Genomic DNA, 22,573 nt, shown 5'->3' with positions numbered 1-22,573 from the left:
AATAACTCATCACCCACTACTCATTTGCAAGAATTGGATTTCTTTCTTTTAAGACTCAACCAAAATAACACAATAACAAAGTGGTTATAAGGATTGAGTGATTCACCAGCAGAACACAAGGGGACAACATTTGCATGTCAGAAAAAGAAAAATAATAATAATTGAAGACTTGAAATAATAGGAACATGGAAAATTCAAGGTACAAGCCGATGCAGATAATAAATTATATTAACCACAACATAAAGGAGCAAGACCGCAAAATGCAATAAAGCACAAGCCAAATTCCACTTCTAGCATATTGTAATTAGGTTAGAATAACAGCCCACCATACAATCAACTAAACCCTTTAGAGAGCATGAACATCTAACCAGCAGTCCTTTTTTTTAGCAGCTCCAGTCGACATTGCTGCAGCATCAGCTTTTCCATTATCTATACACCATTCATTGCAGTGTCAGGATGGCCTGTGTTTCCATCTTCCAGAGTCTTGCCATTGACTTGAGTTCTCTGCCTCTGGAAAAAATGTAATGCTAATCTAAGTCGCCACTTAACGAAAAACATACTTTGATTATAAGATCGAACAAAACTAATAGATTCACCATACCCAATCTGCGGGGTCTCCAGAGTTCCCATTCGAAAGTTTGTGATTCTCTTCTTTGGTCCTGCTGTCTTTGTCTTTGGTATTCAAGGGTAACAATGCTGCTCCACTAGTCCGATCAGGCAATTCTGCAGTAGCAACACAAGTTAATGCGACTGCTCAAAGATGCCAACCAAAAAATAGAGCAACAACAGACTCAAACATTCTAACCTGGCAATTTCTTGTCTATAAAGAACACCACCAAATTAACAGTATACCTGCAAGGGTACCCGTTAGTGAACTTAATATATAAAAGTTACAGAATCATTTATCTTCAGCAATTATAAAAGTTCGAAAAGTTCAAAGCAGACCATACCATGCAACAACAACATCAACCGTGTAATGTTTGCGGGATGCTACAATCAAGAAACTCTGGACAACAGCAAGCAACCAAGCTAACTGTTTTATAAACCTGCAATGATGCATAATAAAAATTTAAGTTTTGTAAGAACCATATTACAACTAGTACGATAGCATTGGGTCAGGGAGCATTGTGAAGTTAGATTCAAAACAAAACTCGAATCACAAGTCACAATCTCTAACCAGATACGATCGGCTAACTTGTAAGTCAATTTTGGTTCATCAATATTTCCAAGCCATACTTTACCTTCGAGAGCCATATTTCTGGTACGAGCGCACAAAGACTAGAGTAAATATCATGTGGGATGAAAAAATCAAATCACCACAACCATACACTATGCCCCGGGGAACTGCATATTCAAAAATGATATATAAGCACAAATATGCACTATTTCCTAGCAATGAGCCAAAGCACTTCAGTAATACAAGAGTTACTCACAATTAATCAAGAGGACTTCAACCACACTATCAGGACGAGGCAGCGTGGCAAGTTTTGAACCCTTCATAATAGAGCAAGATGTTACATACTACTCAGCAGAGAATAAGACTATAAACATTTTCAACATAAAGCCTTGAATTCAGCAACATAGAGTGCAAAACAAAATCATTAACTTATGCAAAAGAGTCTACCTCACGACAGTGATAGTTTGGACCAGGAAGCTGGGTAGAATAAAATGTTATGATCCGGAGAAATTGAGAACCCTGCAAAAAATAAATACAAATAAACCAACCATCAGAAAGACACCAGCATCACTTCCATACACAATATCTTCAACAGGATCCATATACCTAAGAGTTGACAAACCCATCCATCCCTACCTACACAACTAAACATTTCTCCAGATAGGATAACCAACTACTCTGTTTCTAACATTACAGAAAAACTCTATGGATTCCTCCATCCAACACTCAATGAAATGAAATAGCAGCTTGCAGCTTTCTCTCAAAGACAGAGGTATTGAACGTGCAAACTCAAGAGTCAATGAATTATTACAAATCTAAACATTAATCAGTATTTTCCCAAATTGCCCTCTAACCATGAATTCTACGACTTATCTCATCAATAATAACTTTCCGTTTTAACGATTTCTCATATATTTTGCATGATTCTACATCTCAAGCCAAAAGGGACTCTCAAAACATGGACAACACAAAAAGATCACGCAATATAATTTCAACTTACAACTAAAAATGCTAGAACCCTGCACCAAATTAGAACTGTGTAGATCTTTTTGCTCTTCAAGATGAATGGATGGAAAGTCCACTGCAATAGAGCATTACGCATTATTAGAAAAAAGTAAATAAACTTTTCCCTGCAAAAGTGATCTTGCACAATAGAAAGTCAAAAGGAAGTAAACCTCAGTGAAAGATGAGAGGGAAAATTTAAGTAATGGGTAGCAACATTAGGACATGATTTAACAACCAATTCAGTTATAAGCAGCCTCAAACCATGAATCAATTAGACAAAAATCCAGGCAAACTCGAATCAATTAACAACTGTTCAGCGAGAATAATGGCAGATAACATGTGTGAATAAAAGCATATGATCAGAATCAACAAAGAAAGTTAATAACAAGAGGTACCCACTATCCTAGCTTTCAAAATTGAGTCATAAAGGAGCTTATCGCTGATGAACCTCTAAAAAATTAAAGATTTACTTGCATAAACTGAGACCAAGCTTCATTTCTTTAGAATAGCATTGCTTGCCTGCAAACTAATATAGCAGGTAATTTATTTGCAAGCCTCCCCTCACATACCTTGTCTCCATGCTGGAAATAATACACATTGCTACTATCCTAATTTGTCTGAATTCCATAAAGCATAGAAATCAATGGGAAAATCAAGAGTCTCATGGAGACAGCTAAAGTATATTGTACATTTATGAGTGAGAGAGAGGCAAGTTTTGAGTCAGCATTGAAATTAAATTTATTAATGTTGTCTTTCATCAATCCTGATACCAGAGGCAACAAAGAAATAGGCAACTAGCAAAAGAAATATAAGGGGATGAACCTTACCAAGACAAAAGATAGAAAAATGAAGGTGAACAGAGTCTCACTGATGTAAGCTTTGTCTTGCCCAAGCTCCTATGTCACGTAGAGATTAAACAATATATACGAGTGTTATTCAGTGAAATAACAGGATGCCGGGTGCGCAAAAAAGCCCAACCTATAAGAAAACAATTCTACAATAGAAGTACATTACACAGAGACGGAGAAAAAAAGGATACTAACCGGGAGAAGAAAGAACCCAACATCCTGAAGTATTGGCCCTGGCCGATGCAGATAATGAACTCCTCGGGCAGCCAGACCATGTACATACTGTTAAAAAAGGTATATATGTCATCCACTGGACAAATATAAGGAACAAAAAAGCAGCATAAAAAAATAAAAAAAAAATAAAAAAAAAAAAAAAAAATTCCACCCATGTAATATTTAAGATCTGTACATAAACCGACACTCATAAACAAAATGGAATATCGTGATGAAGGGTGGGAAAAAAAACAGAGGGCTTGGTTTCTCAAACATTCGATTTAGCTGTTACAAGGAAGACGCAGCCACATGACTACTATATTGATTATTCAAGCATTCTAACAAACACCAATGAAAAGTAAAAGGCAAACCACGAAAAACATCAACAAGATTAATTAAGCGTAGTGAAATGAAGAAAATCATTTTTTAAAAAATTATCAAACCAAGGCCATCCATGTGACCAGAAAAGAAACTTTAGCTCGTACTAAACACATAGATCATCTCCAAAAGTTACAAAAAATTGCAGCAAGCCATAAGCATAACCATTGACCCGTTCCTGTGCTTCCGTTATAGAAAAAAAAAAGGGTAATCGATACTCTCAACACTAAAATCCAAATAAACAAACAAACACTGAATGCAAGTTCAAACTTCATCCCCAGAAATGAATCCAAGCAAACATGCCAGAAAGAAATCCCACTACCGGACCAAATGACTCCAGCATTTCATGAAAAGCGCCCCCCCTATTCTCCAAATTACAAAAATTGTTTTTAAACACAAATACAACCAAAATAGAAATAAATTTCTGTGCAATCAAAAGTCCGATTATCCAGCAACCTATCAATATAGAGTACCTGAAGAATGAGACCGGCGAGAAGGTACTTCCAATTCTCTGCAAGAAGATAGATCTCCGTCGTTGTCTCTGCGCAAACTCTCTTCCATAGCTTCTCATCCACAAACAGTAACAACCCAGATCAATAAAAACCTACCAAAATTTGCATAATTATGCAAAAGATAGTACGGAATTAAAGAGGGTAACCAACCTTCGAAGCCTCGCGACCAATGTAAAGCGTCATCGTTTTGGCGTGTAACAACCAGTTCCATATTACTTCACGACCAAACCAATGAGGTCAACATCATTCATCACCCAAAAAAGAATTCCTCAACACAGTCTCGTCCAATCCCGCTCCTCTTAACAACCTTAAACTACCGAGAAAATCAAAACCCACAACGAATCACCTCAAAAACGCAGCGTTTCGGTGCTATCCAACGGATCAAAACGCGATTTCGGAGGTAGAGATCGGATTCGGAACAAAAACGAAGATCAGGGAAGTTCGACGATTAGAGGCCAAAGCGAAAGGGGTTGAGTTCAAGTGGTGGGTTGTTTGATATAAATCAACAAACACCCTCTCCAATTCTCTCTCTCTCTCTCTCTCTCTCTCTCTATATCTCTCTATCTGATTCTAGCTTTGTCTGACTGCTGGGCACGCGAGGTGAACACGGAGAGACAGTTGAGAGAAAGGGAAAAAGAGGGCTTTTTATTTGCAAACAAAGAAAACGAAACATCGCGCTACGCCAGCCCTCCCCCCATATGCTATTACTACGAAAGTGTGCCTTCGTGTGCGCGCGCGCGCGTGACAGAGCGAGAAAGTTACTCTCCCGAAAATTTATCTAATAATAAAACTATAAAATCAGAATATATATATTATTTTTTTATTTTACCGTTTAATTGGAACTGAGAAAACGAGGAAAAATCATCCTCGGAAGTACTTATTTGTTTAAACTCGGGAAGTAAATCATACGAGACGGCAGTATGAAATTATTTTGGTTCAATTTATTATACTAAAATTGTTTTTAGAATATGTAATTTTTAATAAAAATATATAATTACATGTAATTTATTATATTAAAAATCATATCATATTTTAAAGCTGTTAGTTTAATAATTAAACTCAATTTAAAAGAAAAGTTTGCTTGCAATATTTTACCAACAGCGAAAGGTGAATTTTATTACAGTTTTATGTTTCCAGTTGTTTTTATTTTATTTACTTATTAGATCAAGGTTTTGGTACAAGGAGCATTAAACTAAGGATAAAAAGGTAAATGACTGGTGGATTTACGATAATGCTCTCGAATTTTGCTGAAAATGATGAAGAGCGGCAGGGGAGTGACGGGACTCGCTAGTCACGCGCGTCTCGGCTTGGGAGACCAGAATCGCCAACTCCCTCGTCCGGTGTTCAAATTTGAAAAGTCTTTCTCCTCTTTTTTTTTTCTTTTTTTTTTTCCTGAGAAAAGTTGAGAGAAAATTTTATCAAAATCTCGAACTTCGACGATAATTCACATGCACCAGACAGATCCTCCTGTCCACGCGGACATCATTGGCTAAGTAAACGGTTTGATTGATGGATATGTCCATGTGAATCCTCATTCCGCTTGTCTTTCCATACCTCACATTCAATTTTTTTAAAAAAAAATTAGGTAATGTAATTAGTTATTATTTTAGAGTTTTGTTTCTTGTAAAATATTTTAGTTATTATTTTATTTTAGTTTTCAACTAAAATTATTTTACAGCGTTTGACATGTAAAAAAAATCAATAAATATTTTTTATATTTTAAATAATATGAGGAACTACAAGACAGAAAAAGACGGATAAAAAAAACTATGAAGACAAATAGTGTGAAAATAGAAAGTTTTCAAACGTAAAATTGAGATTCAACGCAATGACATATGGGCAAGGACGGAGTTGGAGGGTGGTTGGTGTAGGCCATGGACCCCAACTCAAGGGAAAAAAAAATGTACCAAAAAAATTATAAGGTACAATTTTAATTTTTTTCCTATTGTACTCTACCCACTAAAATTTTTAGTTATGTGCCCTTACTCATCTCAAGTTTTGTCCCTGATATGAGCAAATAATTTAGAAAATACTTTTATAAGGTTTACTTATCCGAACAAGTATTTGGACGACCCAAGACCTGCTTAGGTAAGTAGGCTCTGTAAATGCCATTTCATAATAGCCCAAAAGCCCGCCTAAGGGTTTGGAAGTACGACAAAAAATAATTTATATAAATGAAAAGCGTAACATTTGATTAATTAAAAATATTTTTAAATTATTTCTACTTCAAAACAAAAAAGGACCAATAACTATCACGTCAATACGTAAAAAAGAAAAAGTGAAAGGTTAAAAGATAGAAATATTTTTCCTTGATACAGATGAGCCGGCCGATTCACATGACTTGATTTGAAAAGTATATTTTAATGTCTGGTACGCACCACACATGATGTGAGTGTATACGCTAATCGCCCTGGAAGCATCACCAGGTTGACAAATGTAAATATATATATATATATATATATATATATATATATATATATGGCATCATACATTGGGGGTGGTGCATGTATATATGCTTTTTAACTGGAAGAATAAAGTGGCCACCATATATATATTATGTACTTGACGAAATTCGTTCCACGACAAAATGGAAGACAGCAAAGGTACAGGCCCGCGTGAATGTATGTGCCGGAAAATCAGTTGGGTCTATCCGTCTATGCTTTTTAACTGTGTCCGAGTACTAGCTAGCTCAGAATTATAAAGAACAAATAAATAAATCAATAATCATAAAGTTTACTTAGACAAGCTAGTGTGAAATCATAATTTGGATAGTACTAGGCTTATAATTAATTTACTTTTATTTATCATCTTTAAGAGATAGTTCAATTAGTTATAATTATGCATAATAAAATTGAGGTCACTAGTTTAAATTCTCTTTTCCCTCTTATGCAAATATGTCCAAAAAATAAAAATAAAAAAATACTTTTATGTATCAATATGTAGTCAAATTTTTTTTTTTTTTTTTTTTAGTACTGAACTTGAACTGTAGCATTTTCCCTTTTAACATTACTATCGTACTTTTGTATGTTTTTCAAATATGAAAAATTAATTATTTAGTTATTAAATTTGCCATTGTACCAAACAAATCTATAGACTATCAAAGGTGCCTAGATGACAAATTAGTCCAGAATAGTTTACAACATTAAGAGTATGTTTATGTTTTAGGTTGTATTATGGATATTGAAAAGTATTTAAAAAGTTGTGCTAAACAAAAAGTTATCATGTTTTGCAAAAAATTTCAAAAAGTACTTATTTGACTTTGTCACTCTAAAAACTGGTGAAAACGCATTTTTTGAGAAAAGCTTTTAGAAGCTTTTGAATTAAGTTTTTTTTAAAATGCTGTTTTGTACTTTAAAAATTATATTTTCCAAAGCAATTTCAAACATGCTCTAAAGCATTAACATCAGTTTTTTAAATCTCAATTTTTTTTATTAAATGTAAGAACCCCCTAAAAAACACCACAAACAGACTGATTTGGACCATTTGGTGATTGGTGTTTCTGAGCTAATGAAATATTGAATCACTCACAGTGGCTTAGCCATTTTTTACTTTTATCTAAAATAAATAAACAAAATACTTTTTTTTTTTTTTATTAAGAACAAAAGCAACTTCATTATAACTTAAAAAGAGCCATGCTCAGCAAGTACACGTAGCAGGCATTATACTTAGAAACTCTCTGCATTCGATTACGTATCTCAAATGCAAAATATATTATTGTTGCATTTGTGAATGGTGCACCGCTACATGTAGCGGGCATTATTCGTATATCCATCTCATTAATATATTATTTATGTCAGCATATCTTTTTTCCCAAAATTTTGTCATACTATTTCTCTATCCACATCTCTCTTTTTCTCAAAATTTTCTCTTACTATTTTTCTCTCAACATCTCTATTTTCCCAAAAGTTGAAAAATAGGATCTTTAGGAAAAAAATAAAAAAATAAAATCCTTATAAAAAAAATGAAAGAAATAATATTTAAATGATATAAATAAATAATAATAATAATCGGATGTATGGTGTCTTGTAAACTCATTAGCTAAACTAGATAAAGTGGGTTTTGATTAGCTGTTTTGCATAAAAACATTGATTTATGATAGTGCTTTTGATTCACTTAATATAAAAATGATTTATCTTTCTTCTAATTCAATTAGGAGAAAAACACCCTTCTAAGGATAAGGAAGGAAATATATTAAGTGAATATATTAAGCATAAAAATGATTTATGATAATGCTTTTGACAAACACCTTGGCACTATTCATTCTCCACCACACTATTCACTTCATTTTTTTAAAAAAAAAACATTCTCACTTTTATATCTAATCATTCACTTTTTATATCACATTATTTACTTTTTATTACTATTCCAATAAAATAATCACTACAAAACAAAATTTTTTACTTTCCAATACCACTTTTTCATTTTTTCATACCAATCATTATTATTATTATTATTATTATTATTTTATTCATGAACAGTGTCCTGAAAAATAACAGTGCAGTGCTGGGGTGTTTAACAAACACCCCCATAGTACTAGTCCTTGTGTGATTCACGTCATAAGGCAACCGACACATCACAACCTAGCTTATTCATTTAATCGTTTTAATTGTAAGGAAACGGTCATTATTCATTAAAAGCGACAGACAATTTATTAATGTTTCCCAACTTCCAACTCTATTTGTCACTTTAACGTCAATACTCAAGTAAAATGTTATTCCTTTTTGTTTGTGATTGAGTTATTTTTCAATTAGATGATTAGGACACAACAATTAAATATGTCATTCTTTCTTAAGTGTAATGATAAAGAGCACGCAGGCCGCGTGCAAATTTTTTTTTAAAAAAAAAAAAAAATTTTGCTGCACGGGCGTGCTCTGCACGCCGCGTGCAGTGAATCACTACTCCTTCTTAAAATATATGAAACTTTTCAAAAATAAAAAACTTTATACTATTTTAATTTCACATATTTTTTTAAAAGGAACACGATTCTTATAAAACTTTAGTTAAATTTGATATAAAATAAATAATTTTTTTTTTTTAGAATTGGTCGATTGAAGAAATCAAGGACAAGCTCATTTCACCCTCGCTGTCCGTACTTGGGTGTTGCGTTTTTAGTCAAAAGGTAATGCATCCGCAAAAACACCTTTTTTCCTGATTATAATTAAAATTATACCAAATGACACCATTTCATGATGGCAACAGTGGAATTAATTAAATGGGTAAAGTTCACTTAACCCTCTCAAACTATTACTCTAATGATAATTTACCTCCCAAATTATCAATTACGACAATTTACCTACAAAACTACTAAAACAATGACAATGTACCTCCAATTTTTAAAAAATGATAAAATTACCTATACTAAAATAAAAATAAAAATACTAAAATTAAATTATTTTTTTCAAAATTTTAAGGATATTTTTGTCTTATTGAAAATTGTATAAGGGTAATTTCGTCATTTTGCTAGCATTAAATGGTACATTGTCATTATTTTGGTAGTTTGGGGGGTAAATTGTCATAATTGATAGTTTGTAAGATATATTGTCATTGTAGTAGTAATATAAGGAGGGTATGTATACTTTATCCTAATTAAAAAATGTGCAGCATTTCTTCAAGTTCTTTAATTTTTTTGTTTGTTTTTATAATATATATATATATATATATATATATATATACTTTAACTAAATATTATTTTTTTATTAATAAATGTAACTATCATGAAACTCACTTACTTTGATTTCATCTTTACAAATTTATTATTGAATTTATGGAATCCACACGTGCATAGCATTACTCTTTAGAAATTGATTAAAACCGAAAACCTTTTTCTTTTATTGATAAAAGTTATAAATTACATTTTTTATCTCACAATTATTTTATAATGTTGACACGATAGCCTTAACTAACTTTTTGATATATTTTTATTTAATAATAATTAGTTCAAATATTAGTTTAAACTGAGGTAACACCATTGTGCATAAATTGAAAGATAAAAATAATTTATTTACCTTTATTTTATGCTCTACTGGGTGGCTCAGTAAAAGTAAGGTTTTTTTTGGCCCGCTTTTAGGCTGGCATTTGTTAATTTGCTAGGAAGAAGAAGAGAGAGGTTTCAGATGTGACAAAGGATTCCAAAAAACCATAGTTCTGTCATTTTCGTGTACGCCCAGTGCACCCACCACATGTCTAGTACACACTACACAACACAACACAACACAGTTGTTGAGTGCATTTCCTGGTTAATCCTCGGACAATAAACGACATTACCTACTTTTGGTGTCAACTATGAAAAAGGATTAATTTATTTTTACCTTGCAACCTCGAATTCGATGTAGTCTCACTTTGTCTAGTTACCGGCGGGAACTGCGAATGAATTGAGGAGGGGGAGATGGTGGGTGACAGCTTAGCTTAGCCCACTATTAAATAAAATTAAAAAACAAAACTTTTTTTTTTTTTTGAAAGGAATAAGGAAAACATATTGTATCAGGAATTCCACTTTTTACCAAATCACTCAATTGAGTTCAAAATCGATCAAAAAAGTTTAAATTCATTATTAAATTACTATGTTTGTTCCACTTTGATTAATCATTTTTACTACGTCAATCGCATGCCACATCATGGTAATTGTCTAGCCACTCATTTGTTGTCGGAGAGCAGAGGTTGTGTGAGCACCCTTCTATTGTGGCCACCCATCTCCTTTTAGATGAGGCAACTCTTTCCTTTATTTATATTTTAGAGTTCAATACTTTTTTTTATCCATTTATTTTGCACCTTAATCAAAAAAACAGCTACACAAGTTTTAAAAAGTGCCAAAAGTGGTTCATGCGTGTTGTGTTTATTGTTTTACCAAAACACCGAAAGATTGGTGATTTTCAGGTCACTAGGCCACCCACTCACGGAGGATATTTTACCCCACAACTCACCCTGTCGCCCGACAAATACCTTCGTTTTTTTTTCTTCTTTTTTTTAAGTAAAAAATTAATATGGCACCAATAAATATGTAACAATAAATATTTTATTGGTTTTACGTGACAACTTGACCAATATAGCTTCATTGGTGCTGTTGGAAGAAAACTAGTACTCTTTTTTTCTTTCTTTTTTTATTTTTTTTTAAGGTATGAGAACACATTTATTTATGAGAACACATTTATTAAAGAGATTAGACAGCAATTTAGCGGTTCTGTAAGTTTCTTGAGGAGTGGTTTGGCAATTGGTACTCTGGCAGAACCACCTATGAAAGTCTAGAACATTTTTTTTTTTTTTTTGGAGTATTTAATTTTTGTGGAAAACTTTACTTTAAATCTTTGAATTACCGCGTGTTTTGAAAAGATCCAAAAGTTAAAAAACTTTCAATTTGAACCATTCAACTTTTAATTGAAATTAATTTTAACCTCTCAATTAGTTTTTAAACGTTAAAAGTGATACAATAACCATTAAACCCGTTACTTTTTTTTAAAAAAAATAAAATTTTAAATTAAAAATTAAAAAAAATTATTTTTTAAAAAAAAGTTATAAGGTGACCCACGGTTGGGCTACCTTGTGACCCTTTTTTTTTTCAAACTGTTTTTTTCTTCATTTTTTTTTTAAAAGAAAATTGAAGGGTAATTTTGTCTTTTTAAGAGTTTTAACTGCAAAAATTGACGAAGTGAGTAAATTGCATCAAATTGAAAGTTTGAAGAGTGAAAAAGTTTTTAAAATTTGAGAAGTTTTCTCAAAATACGTGGTAGTTCATATGTCTTTTGTAAAGTTTCCTCTTAATTTTGTTTTTTAAAAAGAAAATTTAGATTTATTTTTTTTTAATTTTTATAAAAATTATTTTTGTCATTAAGAAGAAATATTTTTGATAATTTGATTGAGGGGACATTAAATAAATAATTTGAGAGTGGGGGTGAGGGTGATAATTTAGCAAACAAGATTAGGCATGGGACGTGACGAGTGGCGTAGCAGTTTGGACTAATCTTATTGGAGTCAAAGGTCAAAGGTCGTAATAGCCGACGGGGGCCGACCACTTTTTGTTGTGGTGGGATTTTCTGAGACGGTGTGAAGCCGACGCGCTGTGAGGTTCAGTGAATGGATGAGATTGTTTTGACGGTTGGGATTCTAGAGGCTTGGCAGCACATGGAGGCGGCTTCTCCAACGTGATTACGACGTGTCGTCCCTTCTCAAGCAAATCTTAACGGTACCGTTACTCGAAATTTTACTTTACCCAAAAAGAAAAGAAAAAAAAAAACCGTCTATCAAAATTTTATAAGCTATTGGTCTGCACGCTTGATTCATCATGCCACCCATCACCGAATATATATATATATATATATATCTCCAAACAATGAGTATTTTACAAAATAATTTAAACAACTCAAATCTATCCTGGACAACAACCCAACCTGAGCCTAGTCGGAAGCCGCCCAGGCAGCTCAGTTTCCGGCAAGTTTTGACAGGCCTACTCTCAAATTTTTATTTATTTTATTTTTTTTTTTCTGAGTAGGACCCCTCCACCCAAGCCACTGGCTTTGTTGAATGGTTTAATTTGTTTGTTGCATCGACCAGCTTTCTGCAGTGGCATCAAACAAGCCCAGTTGTTCAGTGCGTGACCTTATGAGGACCACTGAAGGCCATGTAATATATATATATAGAATCATACATGTTGGTGAAACCATGCATGTCATGTCTGGTCAATTTATCTCCAGACCAAATATCAATTTGTTCCCCAGAAATCTTCCATCAGGATTACAGGGTCCCCACCCCCACCCCCACCCCACAGGACACTGACCCTAGAGATTCCCTCTTCTCTTGGGTATTCTATGACAAATTCAATTTGGGCGTATTATTATTAATTAGTTCATCAAGGATTCCTTCGCTTTTTTGTATTGGTTGCAACTTCTTCTTCAATGGTTGACATGGACGGGGGCTGGCCTCCTTATAGTCGTCCTTCAGGCCTTTGAATTTTAAATAATTTCTGTACGTGTTGTTGAAATGGAGTACGGAGCATTCCACTGAACAACTCCGGTCAAATCCATTGACCCATACAAATCTTAAAACAAATTTTCTATCGCACATGCCCTTCTACAGAGGCTTGTTCAAACAACAAGGACTCCACCGCGTTTGACCAGGTATGAAATTGACCTATTCAAATTTGCATTTTACAGATAAAAAGCGCAAAAAGAAAACTCAAGAAAAATCATGGAGTGGTGGAGCCGCGAAGTTGCTATGATGCAGCATAAGCCAAGGAGGTGCATTTCGACAAGGACAATGGAAATGGCGGACATGATGATGTTATTATTGTTTCGAAAGGTACTTTCTTCTCTCAGGATGTTTCTTGTCCCAAATCAAAAGAATCTTTGAAAGAAAAAGAATCTTTTAGAATATTTTTGGAGTTACCAATTAAGCTGAAATAGTGAATTTCACCTGTCTGTAGGAGGTTTCTTTGAAGAAAAAGATATGCTTTTTGCATATGAATTGAGCTTTGATAGCCTCAAAAAATTGTGGTTGGCCCAATCTAGAAGTCCATTCAATTTATTCGTTCAGCCCGGCCCATGTAGCTTGAGTCCAGCCCATATTTCCTTCGTCCCATTCCGATATCCAATGTTTTCGCGAGATCACTGAGAAGATAAATTGCAGTCCTTGGTATTAGAGAGCCTCGAAAGTCTTGACGGGTCAAAACCCTAACCCTAATTTTTTTCTCTTAAGCCTTTTCCTTTGTCATTAATCTCCTTATCCATGGCGCTTCATTGGTCCAGCTTCTGCTACAATGTGAGTTATGCTTTTCCCAACTAATCTTTTACTTTATTTTTTCAGTTTGTGGTACATTTGGTTTAAACATAGGTGCTGATCTTCATATCTTGCTGTTAGAATCTATCAGAAGCGAAGCAAAACTGGTTTTCTGCAGATAAATTATCTGGGTTATTAAGCAAATTGTATAATTTTAGGAGTTAGACCTTTGTTCTTTGACAGAACCCACTTTTTGATTTTTCATTTTTGTCAAGCTGTAGCTTTTGGATAAATTGAATTTGGCTTTTGGGAACTATGAGAGGGAAAAGAAAAGGTGGAAAATGCTTAAAATTATACCTAGTGGTTAAGAAACTAAGTCATTTACTGATTACTCGTCAAGTTCCTTACTTGTGGCTTGATGAAATACCATTGCTGAGGTTGAAAATGATGAATAGTAGTAGTAAAAGTTCAATGGTTGCTAAGATTATTCCGCATTCATGTATTGGATAAAATAAACATGCATAGTATAGACCAAGTAACAATTTTCTTCATATGAGTCAATCGAGTCCAAAGCTCTTTGTTTTCCAATTTATATTGTTCGTAGTTGAGTTTGTTTCATTTTTAGTTATATGTCTTCTCTAGGGAAATGTTTCCTCTATCAAGGAAGTCTATAGCTTGCTGTGTCCGTTTGTCAATAGTTTTGCAACACTTGGTCGTCTTTCGGCACCTTCCCTGAAGCATTACAATCTAGTTTTAGCCAAACCCTCTGGAAGAAGACGTAGGATCCAGTTCTCACCCGATCATTGTCGCCTTAGTTTGCCGACTGGAAGATCCCGTAAGTCCTATGATTTGCCATTCTATTTGTTATTTTCATTGCCCCTGTAAGCTTTACTCTTAATTACTGCTTACACCATCATGTGTAATTGCAGTTTATAGTCCTTGACCATCTATGGGGCTCGGTTTTTCTGTTTCATTGTAGACAAATTTTCTTTTATCATGCCCAAGTTTTGGGCACTTTGAATTCGATGGATATTTAGTGCAGAATTCTTTCAACAAGCTTCCAGTTTGCTCTCATCAAGACCATGTCAAGTAAAAAGTGCGGACTCGCAGGATCCTTTAAGTGGTGAAAGCTTCATAATGGATGAGCAGGCATTAGAGCAGGACCTACAGATTGCCATTGCTGAGGAAAACTATGTTGAAGCAGCAAAAATTAGGGATAGCCTTAAAAATCTCCATGAGGATAGCACGACTTCTGTATTGCTAGCAAATGCTCGATTTTATGACTCGTTCAGGACTGGGGATTTAGCTGCTATGCAAACCCTTTGGGCTAAGGGTGATAATGTCTGTGTTGTGCACCCGGGTGCGTGTGGGATATCTGGTTATGATGACGTTATGGAAAGCTGGGAGTTTGTATGGGCAGACTATGAATTCCCACTAGAGATTCAGCTGAAAGATGTTAGGGTTCACGTCAAAGGGAACATAGGGTACGTTACGTGTAGGGAATTTGTTAAGACAGAAGGTAGCAAATGGGGGGTACAGTTTGCAACAAATGTATTTGAGAGGATTGATGGTCAATGGTTCATCTCTATTCACCATGCTTCACCTGTAGATTTGTGAAACATCTCAATTTATAGTTTATGATACATTAGAATGATTTCTGTCTTTCACAGCCTTGGCATTGGCTTTGACGAGTTTATGATGCCTTCAACCTGCTGAAAGACAACGCCTCCTCTAGTGGCCAAAGGTTGCACTATGATATTAGGTTTCCCTGCAGTGCTCATTTTTGTATTCAAGCAGTTTCCTCCAAAGGTTGTGTAATGGACATGTCCAGTGTATTTCTCTCCAGAAAATTGAGCAGAAGTTTACTGTCAAGAAATCATGGCTTCGTTTGTTACAATTCTCTTCTTCTGACATTTGTTTTCAACACATTAACAAACGTACCACGTTTGTCCAGCTAGTGTCGTTATTGTTCCCTCACCAGTCACCACCACACTTATGACAGAAATCTAATAATAACAGCCTTTTTTTACTCAATGAAGAACCTCATATATTATTGAATTCTACATATATGAATAAATTAATTGACATAAATCCAATTTTAAATCAGATATATTTACTCTTTAGTCTCTGATGGGGGACTTCGCTTCCACACCTCAATGCATTGAAAAGAAAAAGGGAGCATTTAAACAGATATCTAAGCATGCATAGAAAAACTATGGCATCAGCTTCAGTATTTTGCAAAAGATTTCAAGGCTGAGTTCAATCCTCTTTTGGAGCACACAGTAGTCTTAGACTTCTGTTTTAATTTGCTATGATGTACTTACACAGTGGGATGGATGAGATTATTATCTTTTTGTACAAAGAGTGAGGTTGGTGCGGTAGTAAAGCCAACACAAAATTACATGTCTTCTACCAAAGAGGCAAAGAGCACTCTAGTTAAAAGGTTTTTTTCTCAGACGTCGCTGCACGTGTCAATACAGTGGTTGACTATGAACATAACATCTGCTTTTGAGGAGTTCACTGCTTCCTTGCATGAAACTAGACCCTCCCGACAGGGGAGGGAGGTGGACTTGGTGCATATTTTGAAGCCGCGTTTCTCTGAATTCCACCATTTTCATTCAGAATGGATTCTTTCAAAACTTTTGCTTCAGCCATATTGGTCATTCCGGAGAGAACCGCCTGTTTCTTACAGCTTAAAAGCGCGACACAAATGAAGAATGATTGTAACAGAGAGATTGATGCATTGAATTCAATCGAGTAGACTCCGTCCTTCAATGGTGTCAAGCTGAAGAAGGGTTTGGTTTGCTCAGCTTCTCCCTGAACAATAGTACAATAGCTAGATGTCAATTCCAAAATCAACAACTGTGGACAATTTGGGATAAAGGAGGCTGAAACAATTTGGTATAAAGCTGTACCTGGACAAAAAGTTCAATTTGATCTGGGATAGGGCAAGCATTGGATGTCTCGTCAATCTTACTGCCTTGGTTCTGGTTGGAGAGAACACGCAGCTTGCAGCCAACATCCCAACCTCCACAGTCGCATGATCCACCAGATCTCCACCTACCTAACAATGGCGAAGGCTCTCCTTTAATTGGTGAGCTATGAACACCGCCTGGAAGTATGACCATAATACTATCAGACTCTTCATTTTCTTTGAAGTTGCAAGAGCATCTGTCTTCTGGCAAACGTTTGGTGCAGAGCTCCTCCACCTTATTACTGTCCATTCCATCATGGCTAAAGTTTTCACAAGGGATCTTGACAACAACGGCTGCAAGCTCCCTTTTTGGCTTGAATTTCAGAGGTTCTTGATCTGCCTGCCTTAGCTCAACACCGAACAAGACAGATTCTCTAACCATGTACTGGTTGCTGGAATAATGTCCACTCAAATCAGAGAAGCAAGAGCTGGAAATCTTCATCTGACCGATGACATTATAGACAAAGCTACAACTATCCCTTTTACTTCCATGACTCATCCAGCCACCACTTTTCTTCTTAAATTCATTAACATAGTAAAATGTATAATTTTGGCCCGAATCTTCCTTCCCAGATGATGTTAAATTTTTCACTGTGGCTACAAGAACGTTTCTGTCATTCTCAACCATAAACTTTAACAAAGGGAGCCCATTCTTTACTGTAAGTTGCAAAAGGGCTTGAGTAGTTGATGCCTCATGCTTCTCATTTTGAAGTGAGTGACTGACACTGGTTGGCCTAGAGCTGAAGGAATCCAAACTTTCTTTCAATGGCTGAACGGTTTCAGCAGAGTGGTGTCGATTTGCTACCTTATGCTTCAGTAAGGGGTCTAGTAACCTTCTTAAAGGGCTGGATTTAGCTCTGTTATGAAGAATTGACTTCTCTCTATTTGAGTTATCGAAAGAAACAGAAGTTTCAGATCTCACGGGACCGGACTTGATACTAACATATGAGGAGCTCAATTGTGGTGCAGACGAAACCTCCTTGAAACTGAAACTTCTTCGCAGGCGACCTAAGCTGAAGCTAAACCGGTGGGGTGATAGATTTCGGCCATTTCTAGCTGCCAGCACAGCAGTTTCTTCATCCGATATTTTTACAGTATCAACATCTGAATTAGCAAGCTCGAGGTCCAAGTCATTCCTTTCTTCATATCTACTTGTAGATAGCATGTTGGATGTTTTATTTGAGCATTGGGATGTGCGAGATACAACAGATGAGAGCTCGTTACACCGAGCATTGATCAGGCTATGTGGCACCATGCCTGACATGGCATTGGCCTCAACACTAGAAGGCAGAGGGCAGGAGTATGGAATTTCAGAACTGAGTCCTGCAGAGTGAACAACCTCACCAGAAAAGGTATCTGAAAAAGTACTCCACTGTGCTTCTGATGACTTCGCCTCGGATTGTTTGGGTTGCGAAAGTTGTAATACTTCAGAAAATTCATTTTTGGGTAACTCTTTTGGTCGAGGGAGAACAACATTCTTTTTCTCACCATGGGAACGCCCATTAGTGAGATCTATATCTGGTTGTCGCAACTCCTCTACCCTCTTCCTATTTTCACCACTGCCAGAACTCAGCTTTTCCTTTGAACCAAGTGAGATCCCACGGCGATGTGAAGCTCTGCTTTCTGAGATAATTTTTTGATTTCTATCTTTTCTCTTTATTTCTGATTCTCCCAACTCCTCGATGCTCTTCTTACCGTCACCATCCCAAGCACTCACATTGTGCTTCTGACTGGGTGAGATTCCATTAGTTCTTGAGTTCGTTGAAAATTTTGCCATTTCTGAAGTAATCTTATGATCTAAATCTTTTCTATTCCCCTTATCAAGCATTTTATCTGAGCAATTTCTGCCAAAAGACTTGTATGTCCAGGGTACCTTTTTCTGCCCATCCATGTTGCTTTTGGAAGCAGTTTCAAAATCCTGAAATCGCATGACATTCTTGACAGGCAGTTTGGCACCTTGAGGATGACCAACCTTCTGAGATGAGTTGAGGTTAGAACGAGGCAAAGAGTGTCTTTCAGAAAATGTCTTGCTGTGGATGGTAGTAGAAAATGTAGATGATTTATTGGTTGCTTTCAAAGAAAAATCACTGCTACTGCATACTACATTATCGCTACCTCTGGCAGGGATTTGCTTTTGCTTGCATTTCCATTTTTCTAGTTGTGCCCAATCTAGAACCCCAAAATTCAAAGCTTTCTCTTGGATGTTTTCTCCCCTCTCTGGACGCTGGAGATAACCTGGCAAGTTTGACATGTGCTTGACAAGCTCATCTTCTTTATTAGTATTTGCCTTGTCAAACTGCTTTTGATGATTTCCAGAAGATTTTGCTTGGACCAAGTTTTTATCATCTCTATCCTGTTTTCGTTCACGATGCATATCACTGTATAATGATCGAACAGAATTTTTCACTTTTAAGTTGTCTTGATACCTTGGGCTTCGACTAGCTTGGGTGATCTAGCCCTCTGCTTCACTCTCTTACAGCTGTTTTCCTGTTTTGAATTCTTTTTGAGCTCTGAACTGGTTCCCATTTCTCCAGCAGGTCTTAAGAAATTATTTGGACGTATATCAGATGGCATAGGATCAACTATGCTAAAGCTTCACTGGCACATAATATCTCCAGCACATGGTGCAGAAGAGGATCTTGCTCACCACTCGCAACCTTACTTTAAGAGAAGTTGACACGGGAGAGTGTCCTGATTCTGAGCATAAGAGTCAAATTAGATGGCTGTGATCAAATTTAAAAGAAAGAGAGAGAAGGGAGGAAAAAAAATACCATCATAGTCAAAAGGCGAAGGCTCTTAAGCTTTTAAAACAATAAATCCAACAAAGATGAAATTTATACTGGTAAGAACACTCCCATATTACAATATTGGGAAACAGAAGCAAGTGATCTTCTTAATGAGGAAAACAATTCTGCTATCAGACTTAATTAAATTCTTAAAAATCTGAAGCCACTATACAAGAAAACAAAAGCAACAAGATAGGAAACCAAGCTGATTAAGTACCCTGATTTCTACATTTTACACATTCATCTCTACTCAGAACCTCATCATCAATATAACTTGATGATCCCTAAATTTTTCTGGTTAATATACGAAAAGATCATGTGCCGATGTCATCATCCTATCTTTTCCTTTGCTTCCTGGTGTGAGATCATGAGCCGATGTTCAGACATTTCAAATATAGGTGAGTTTCCAAATATACACCGTTTCATCAGAGAAACGGAAATGATATTTCAAAATATTTTACTCACACATATATCAAAAGGACTGGTACCTATTCTGTTTCTAACCTCTTTCTCAAATAAAGAATTTTCAAGCATTCTTTGAGCTCTCTAATAGAACTTGACAAAATAACGCATTGATCATGACGAGTCTATGATTATTTATCGAAAAGCTAAACCATATTTGTTCGCGTAAAAAGGCTTCTATCAATAATTTCTGTAACAAATAAAAATTTTAAAAAGGAATTTTTCTCAAACACATAAACAAGAAAAGAAAATGTTGGGGCTACCGCTACAGAGCCATATGCTACCAAACAAACTCAAGAGCTTAATGACAAAATGAAGCGAAGCGTCCGCTAATTTTTGGTAATTTACTTCTGTTTTACCAGAATATTAAATTGTTTCATTTGTTACAAAAATTCAATCTTCCAGTTGCATCAATGCCCCAGACATTGCAATATTTGCTTGGCAGCTAAAATTTTATTTTAGAAAAAAAAAAACGACTTTTGAATAAGTTAATTAAAAGGAATATAACGCTCTCTCAAGTCAAAGCAAATTTCATATAGCTATTGCTGCAATTGCTCAGAAAAAAAAAATCCTCCTCACGGCTTACCTTTCCTAACATGCTTCAAGATTTGAATCAAAAACATGCATTTAAGTCAGAGCCAAATTAAGAAACTCACAGATCCAAACAAAGCATTGATCAAAACGTCAGACTATATCAACTCAAGCTTTCTTTATTACTTACATATATGTCCGTCTGTATTATACATGTTTATGTATGTGTGTGTGTGTGCGCATATATATACATATATATAAAGCTCTAATCGGTTGCTGAAAAAGCTGAAGAAAATTAAAAACAAAAAAGTAGCAAAATAAAAGTAACGAAGTCCTAACATTTTTGAGGCGCAAGTTCCTCGAAACAAATAGTCTTTTGTAAGAATGCAAGACTCTAAGATTCCATTTTCCTCCGGTTTCTCAGCAACCAAACGGATCGTAAAGAAAACAGAAACGTAAAAAGCCAAAGACTACAACCAAGACTCCCCCCGAAGATAAGAATGGCGTACCTCAGCAACGGAGGAAAATGCAGGTCCACAAGAATGACATTCTCTGAGACGCGTCGATCCCGATAAAGATCCGAAACGTAATGACTGAGTGTTGCGCACAGTAAAAAATTCCCGAAACCGACGTTGATTACAAGCAAAGCAAAGAATTACCTACAGTAACCAAAGAAGGTAACAAAAATCTTCCTCGGTTTTCGTATCGGTATTTACGCGTTTTCGTTCTCCGAGAGCTGGAAAAGGAAGAACAGAAATTACAGGAGAAACCGCTGCTCTGTGTGAGACCGCTAGAAATCTCAGTGAGAGAGAGAGAGAGAGAGAGAGAGAGAGTGTGTCGTGGCGCAAGGGTGTTTCTTTTTCTAATCAGACGGTTGAAAAGCGAGGGAGTAGGTCTAGTATGGGGTGGGGCCGGGGGGAGGTGGCTATTGTGGGACCCACATGGCGACTTCTTTTTCTTTACTGCGGGTCATCGCGAATCCCCAAGCTCTGTGTGGGGCTCACGGGGGAGAACGGATGTCACGTCACCGGTTCCTCTAATTGCGATATATAATGATAACTGATGCGTACTGTTTGTCTTTTCTTTACTCCTGTTATAAATTTTTTTTTATTTTTTATTTTTTAACTGGGAGTAGATTAATTGGTAATTCCTTATTTTTGCTGTTTTATTTCAATTTTTTTTCTTCAAAATATTGGACAGCAAGAAATTTCTCTAATTTAATTTATTAGAATTGAGAAATGATATTCAGTGAATATTAGACATTAATTTTTATTTATATAAATTCTTGTTGATTTTTACTGTCATATCATTAACTTATATGATAATCGTATGAGAATCTACTAAATACTATTATTAGAATAAAATAAAGCTGTAAACCACACTTTTATTACACTCTCTTATGTGACAATTAACAAGATAAAATAATAGTATAATAAAAATGTAATTTTTAAGATTACAGTAACACATGAGTAGGATGAGATAATGATAAGATAAATGTATAACTTGTAGTATTACTCAATCTATTTAGAGTAATTTTGCATACTACACCCTTATCCTACTAAATTGATATGTCAGTACTCATTAACTATTGTTACAAAAAAAAAAAAAAAAATCAAGAATTGATGATATATTGTCACGTTAGCTAAGTGTAGTATTTAACATTTCTCATATATTAAAATGATATGTAGCCATAAATCATGTGAGGATCACATGTTTTATTAAAAAAAAAAAAGTGAGAAGAGAATCATATGCTTAAAGACAAATTTATATTGAATTAAAAAAATAATTATTCCAATTAAAGGTTTTTTTTTTTAAAAAAAATTAAATAAAAGTCTAACTATTTGTTAATTGTTAAAGCTCGTAATTTGGGGGAGTGGATGTGTGAAAGATGTGGGTTGGGATATATTTTGTCCATGCGGAATATCGAGGCGAGGCTAGTCTACAAGCATGGCCTGCTTTGTTGAAAAATATAAGAAGGTGGT

The 22,573-nt window shown here is 35.2% G+C and overlaps 3 protein-coding genes across 3 annotated transcripts; 1 reads left to right on the top strand and 2 right to left on the bottom strand.

Moving 5' to 3' along the window:
* Positions 1-193: 193 nt before the first annotated feature.
* On the bottom strand, positions 194-4,798 carry LOC132161995 (phosphatidylinositol:ceramide inositolphosphotransferase 1). The gene is made up of 12 exons (XM_059572233.1): positions 4,284-4,798; positions 4,095-4,184; positions 3,226-3,312; positions 3,010-3,078; positions 2,178-2,258; positions 1,625-1,696; positions 1,434-1,494; positions 1,242-1,344; positions 951-1,046; positions 806-852; positions 602-723; positions 194-510 (listed from the first exon to the last, which is right to left on the bottom strand). Exons 1-12 carry the CDS (start codon positions 4,314-4,316, stop codon positions 430-432), a joined length of 942 nt encoding a protein of 313 aa, XP_059428216.1. The 5' UTR covers positions 4,317-4,798; the 3' UTR covers positions 194-429.
* Positions 4,799-13,719: 8,921 nt separating this feature from the next.
* Positions 13,720-15,872, top strand: LOC132191881 (uncharacterized). Its single transcript, XM_059607002.1, has 3 exons — positions 13,720-13,880; positions 14,481-14,673; positions 14,881-15,872. Exons 1-3 carry the CDS (start codon positions 13,848-13,850, stop codon positions 15,453-15,455), a joined length of 801 nt encoding a protein of 266 aa, XP_059462985.1. The 5' UTR covers positions 13,720-13,847; the 3' UTR covers positions 15,456-15,872.
* Positions 15,873-15,972: 100 nt separating this feature from the next.
* LOC132192368 (uncharacterized) lies at positions 15,973-21,394 on the bottom strand. The gene is made up of 3 exons (XM_059607685.1): positions 21,101-21,394; positions 16,754-19,509; positions 15,973-16,655 (listed from the first exon to the last, which is right to left on the bottom strand). Exons 2-3 carry the CDS (start codon positions 19,184-19,186, stop codon positions 16,377-16,379), a joined length of 2,712 nt encoding a protein of 903 aa, XP_059463668.1. The 5' UTR covers positions 19,187-19,509; positions 21,101-21,394; the 3' UTR covers positions 15,973-16,376.
* Positions 21,395-22,573: the final 1,179 nt, after the last annotated feature.

This window comes from Corylus avellana, chromosome ca9 (assembly GCF_901000735.1).
Source record: "Corylus avellana chromosome ca9, CavTom2PMs-1.0".
NCBI lineage: Eukaryota > Viridiplantae > Streptophyta > Magnoliopsida > Fagales > Betulaceae > Corylus > Corylus avellana.
Note: the sequence above shows the minus strand (reverse complement) of the source record. Positions and strands in the feature narration are given on the sequence as shown.

Coding starts and splice junctions, on each gene's coding strand:
- LOC132191881 (XM_059607002.1), top strand. CDS start 13,848: ATGGCGCTTCATTGGTCCAGCTTCTGCTACAAT. Junction 13,881..14,480: donor GGTCCAGCTTCTGCTACAAT/GTGAGTTATGCT, acceptor TGTCTTCTCTAG/GGAAATGTTTCCTCTATCAA. Junction 14,674..14,880: donor TTTGCCGACTGGAAGATCCC/GTAAGTCCTATG, acceptor TATTTAGTGCAG/AATTCTTTCAACAAGCTTCC.
- LOC132192368 (XM_059607685.1), bottom strand. CDS start 19,186: ATGCATCGTGAACGAAAACAGGATAGAGATGATAAAAACTTGGTCCAA. Junction 16,656..16,753: donor AAATTGAACTTTTTGTCCAG/GTACAGCTTTAT, acceptor ACTATTGTTCAG/GGAGAAGCTGAGCAAACCAA.
- LOC132161995 (XM_059572233.1), bottom strand. CDS start 4,316: ATGACGCTTTACATTGGTCGCGAGGCTTCGAAG. Junction 1,047..1,241: donor CAGAAATATGGCTCTCGAAG/GTAAAGTATGGC, acceptor GCATCATTGCAG/GTTTATAAAACAGTTAGCTT. Junction 511..601: donor CTGGAGACCCCGCAGATTGG/GTATGGTGAATC, acceptor CATTTTTTCCAG/AGGCAGAGAACTCAAGTCAA.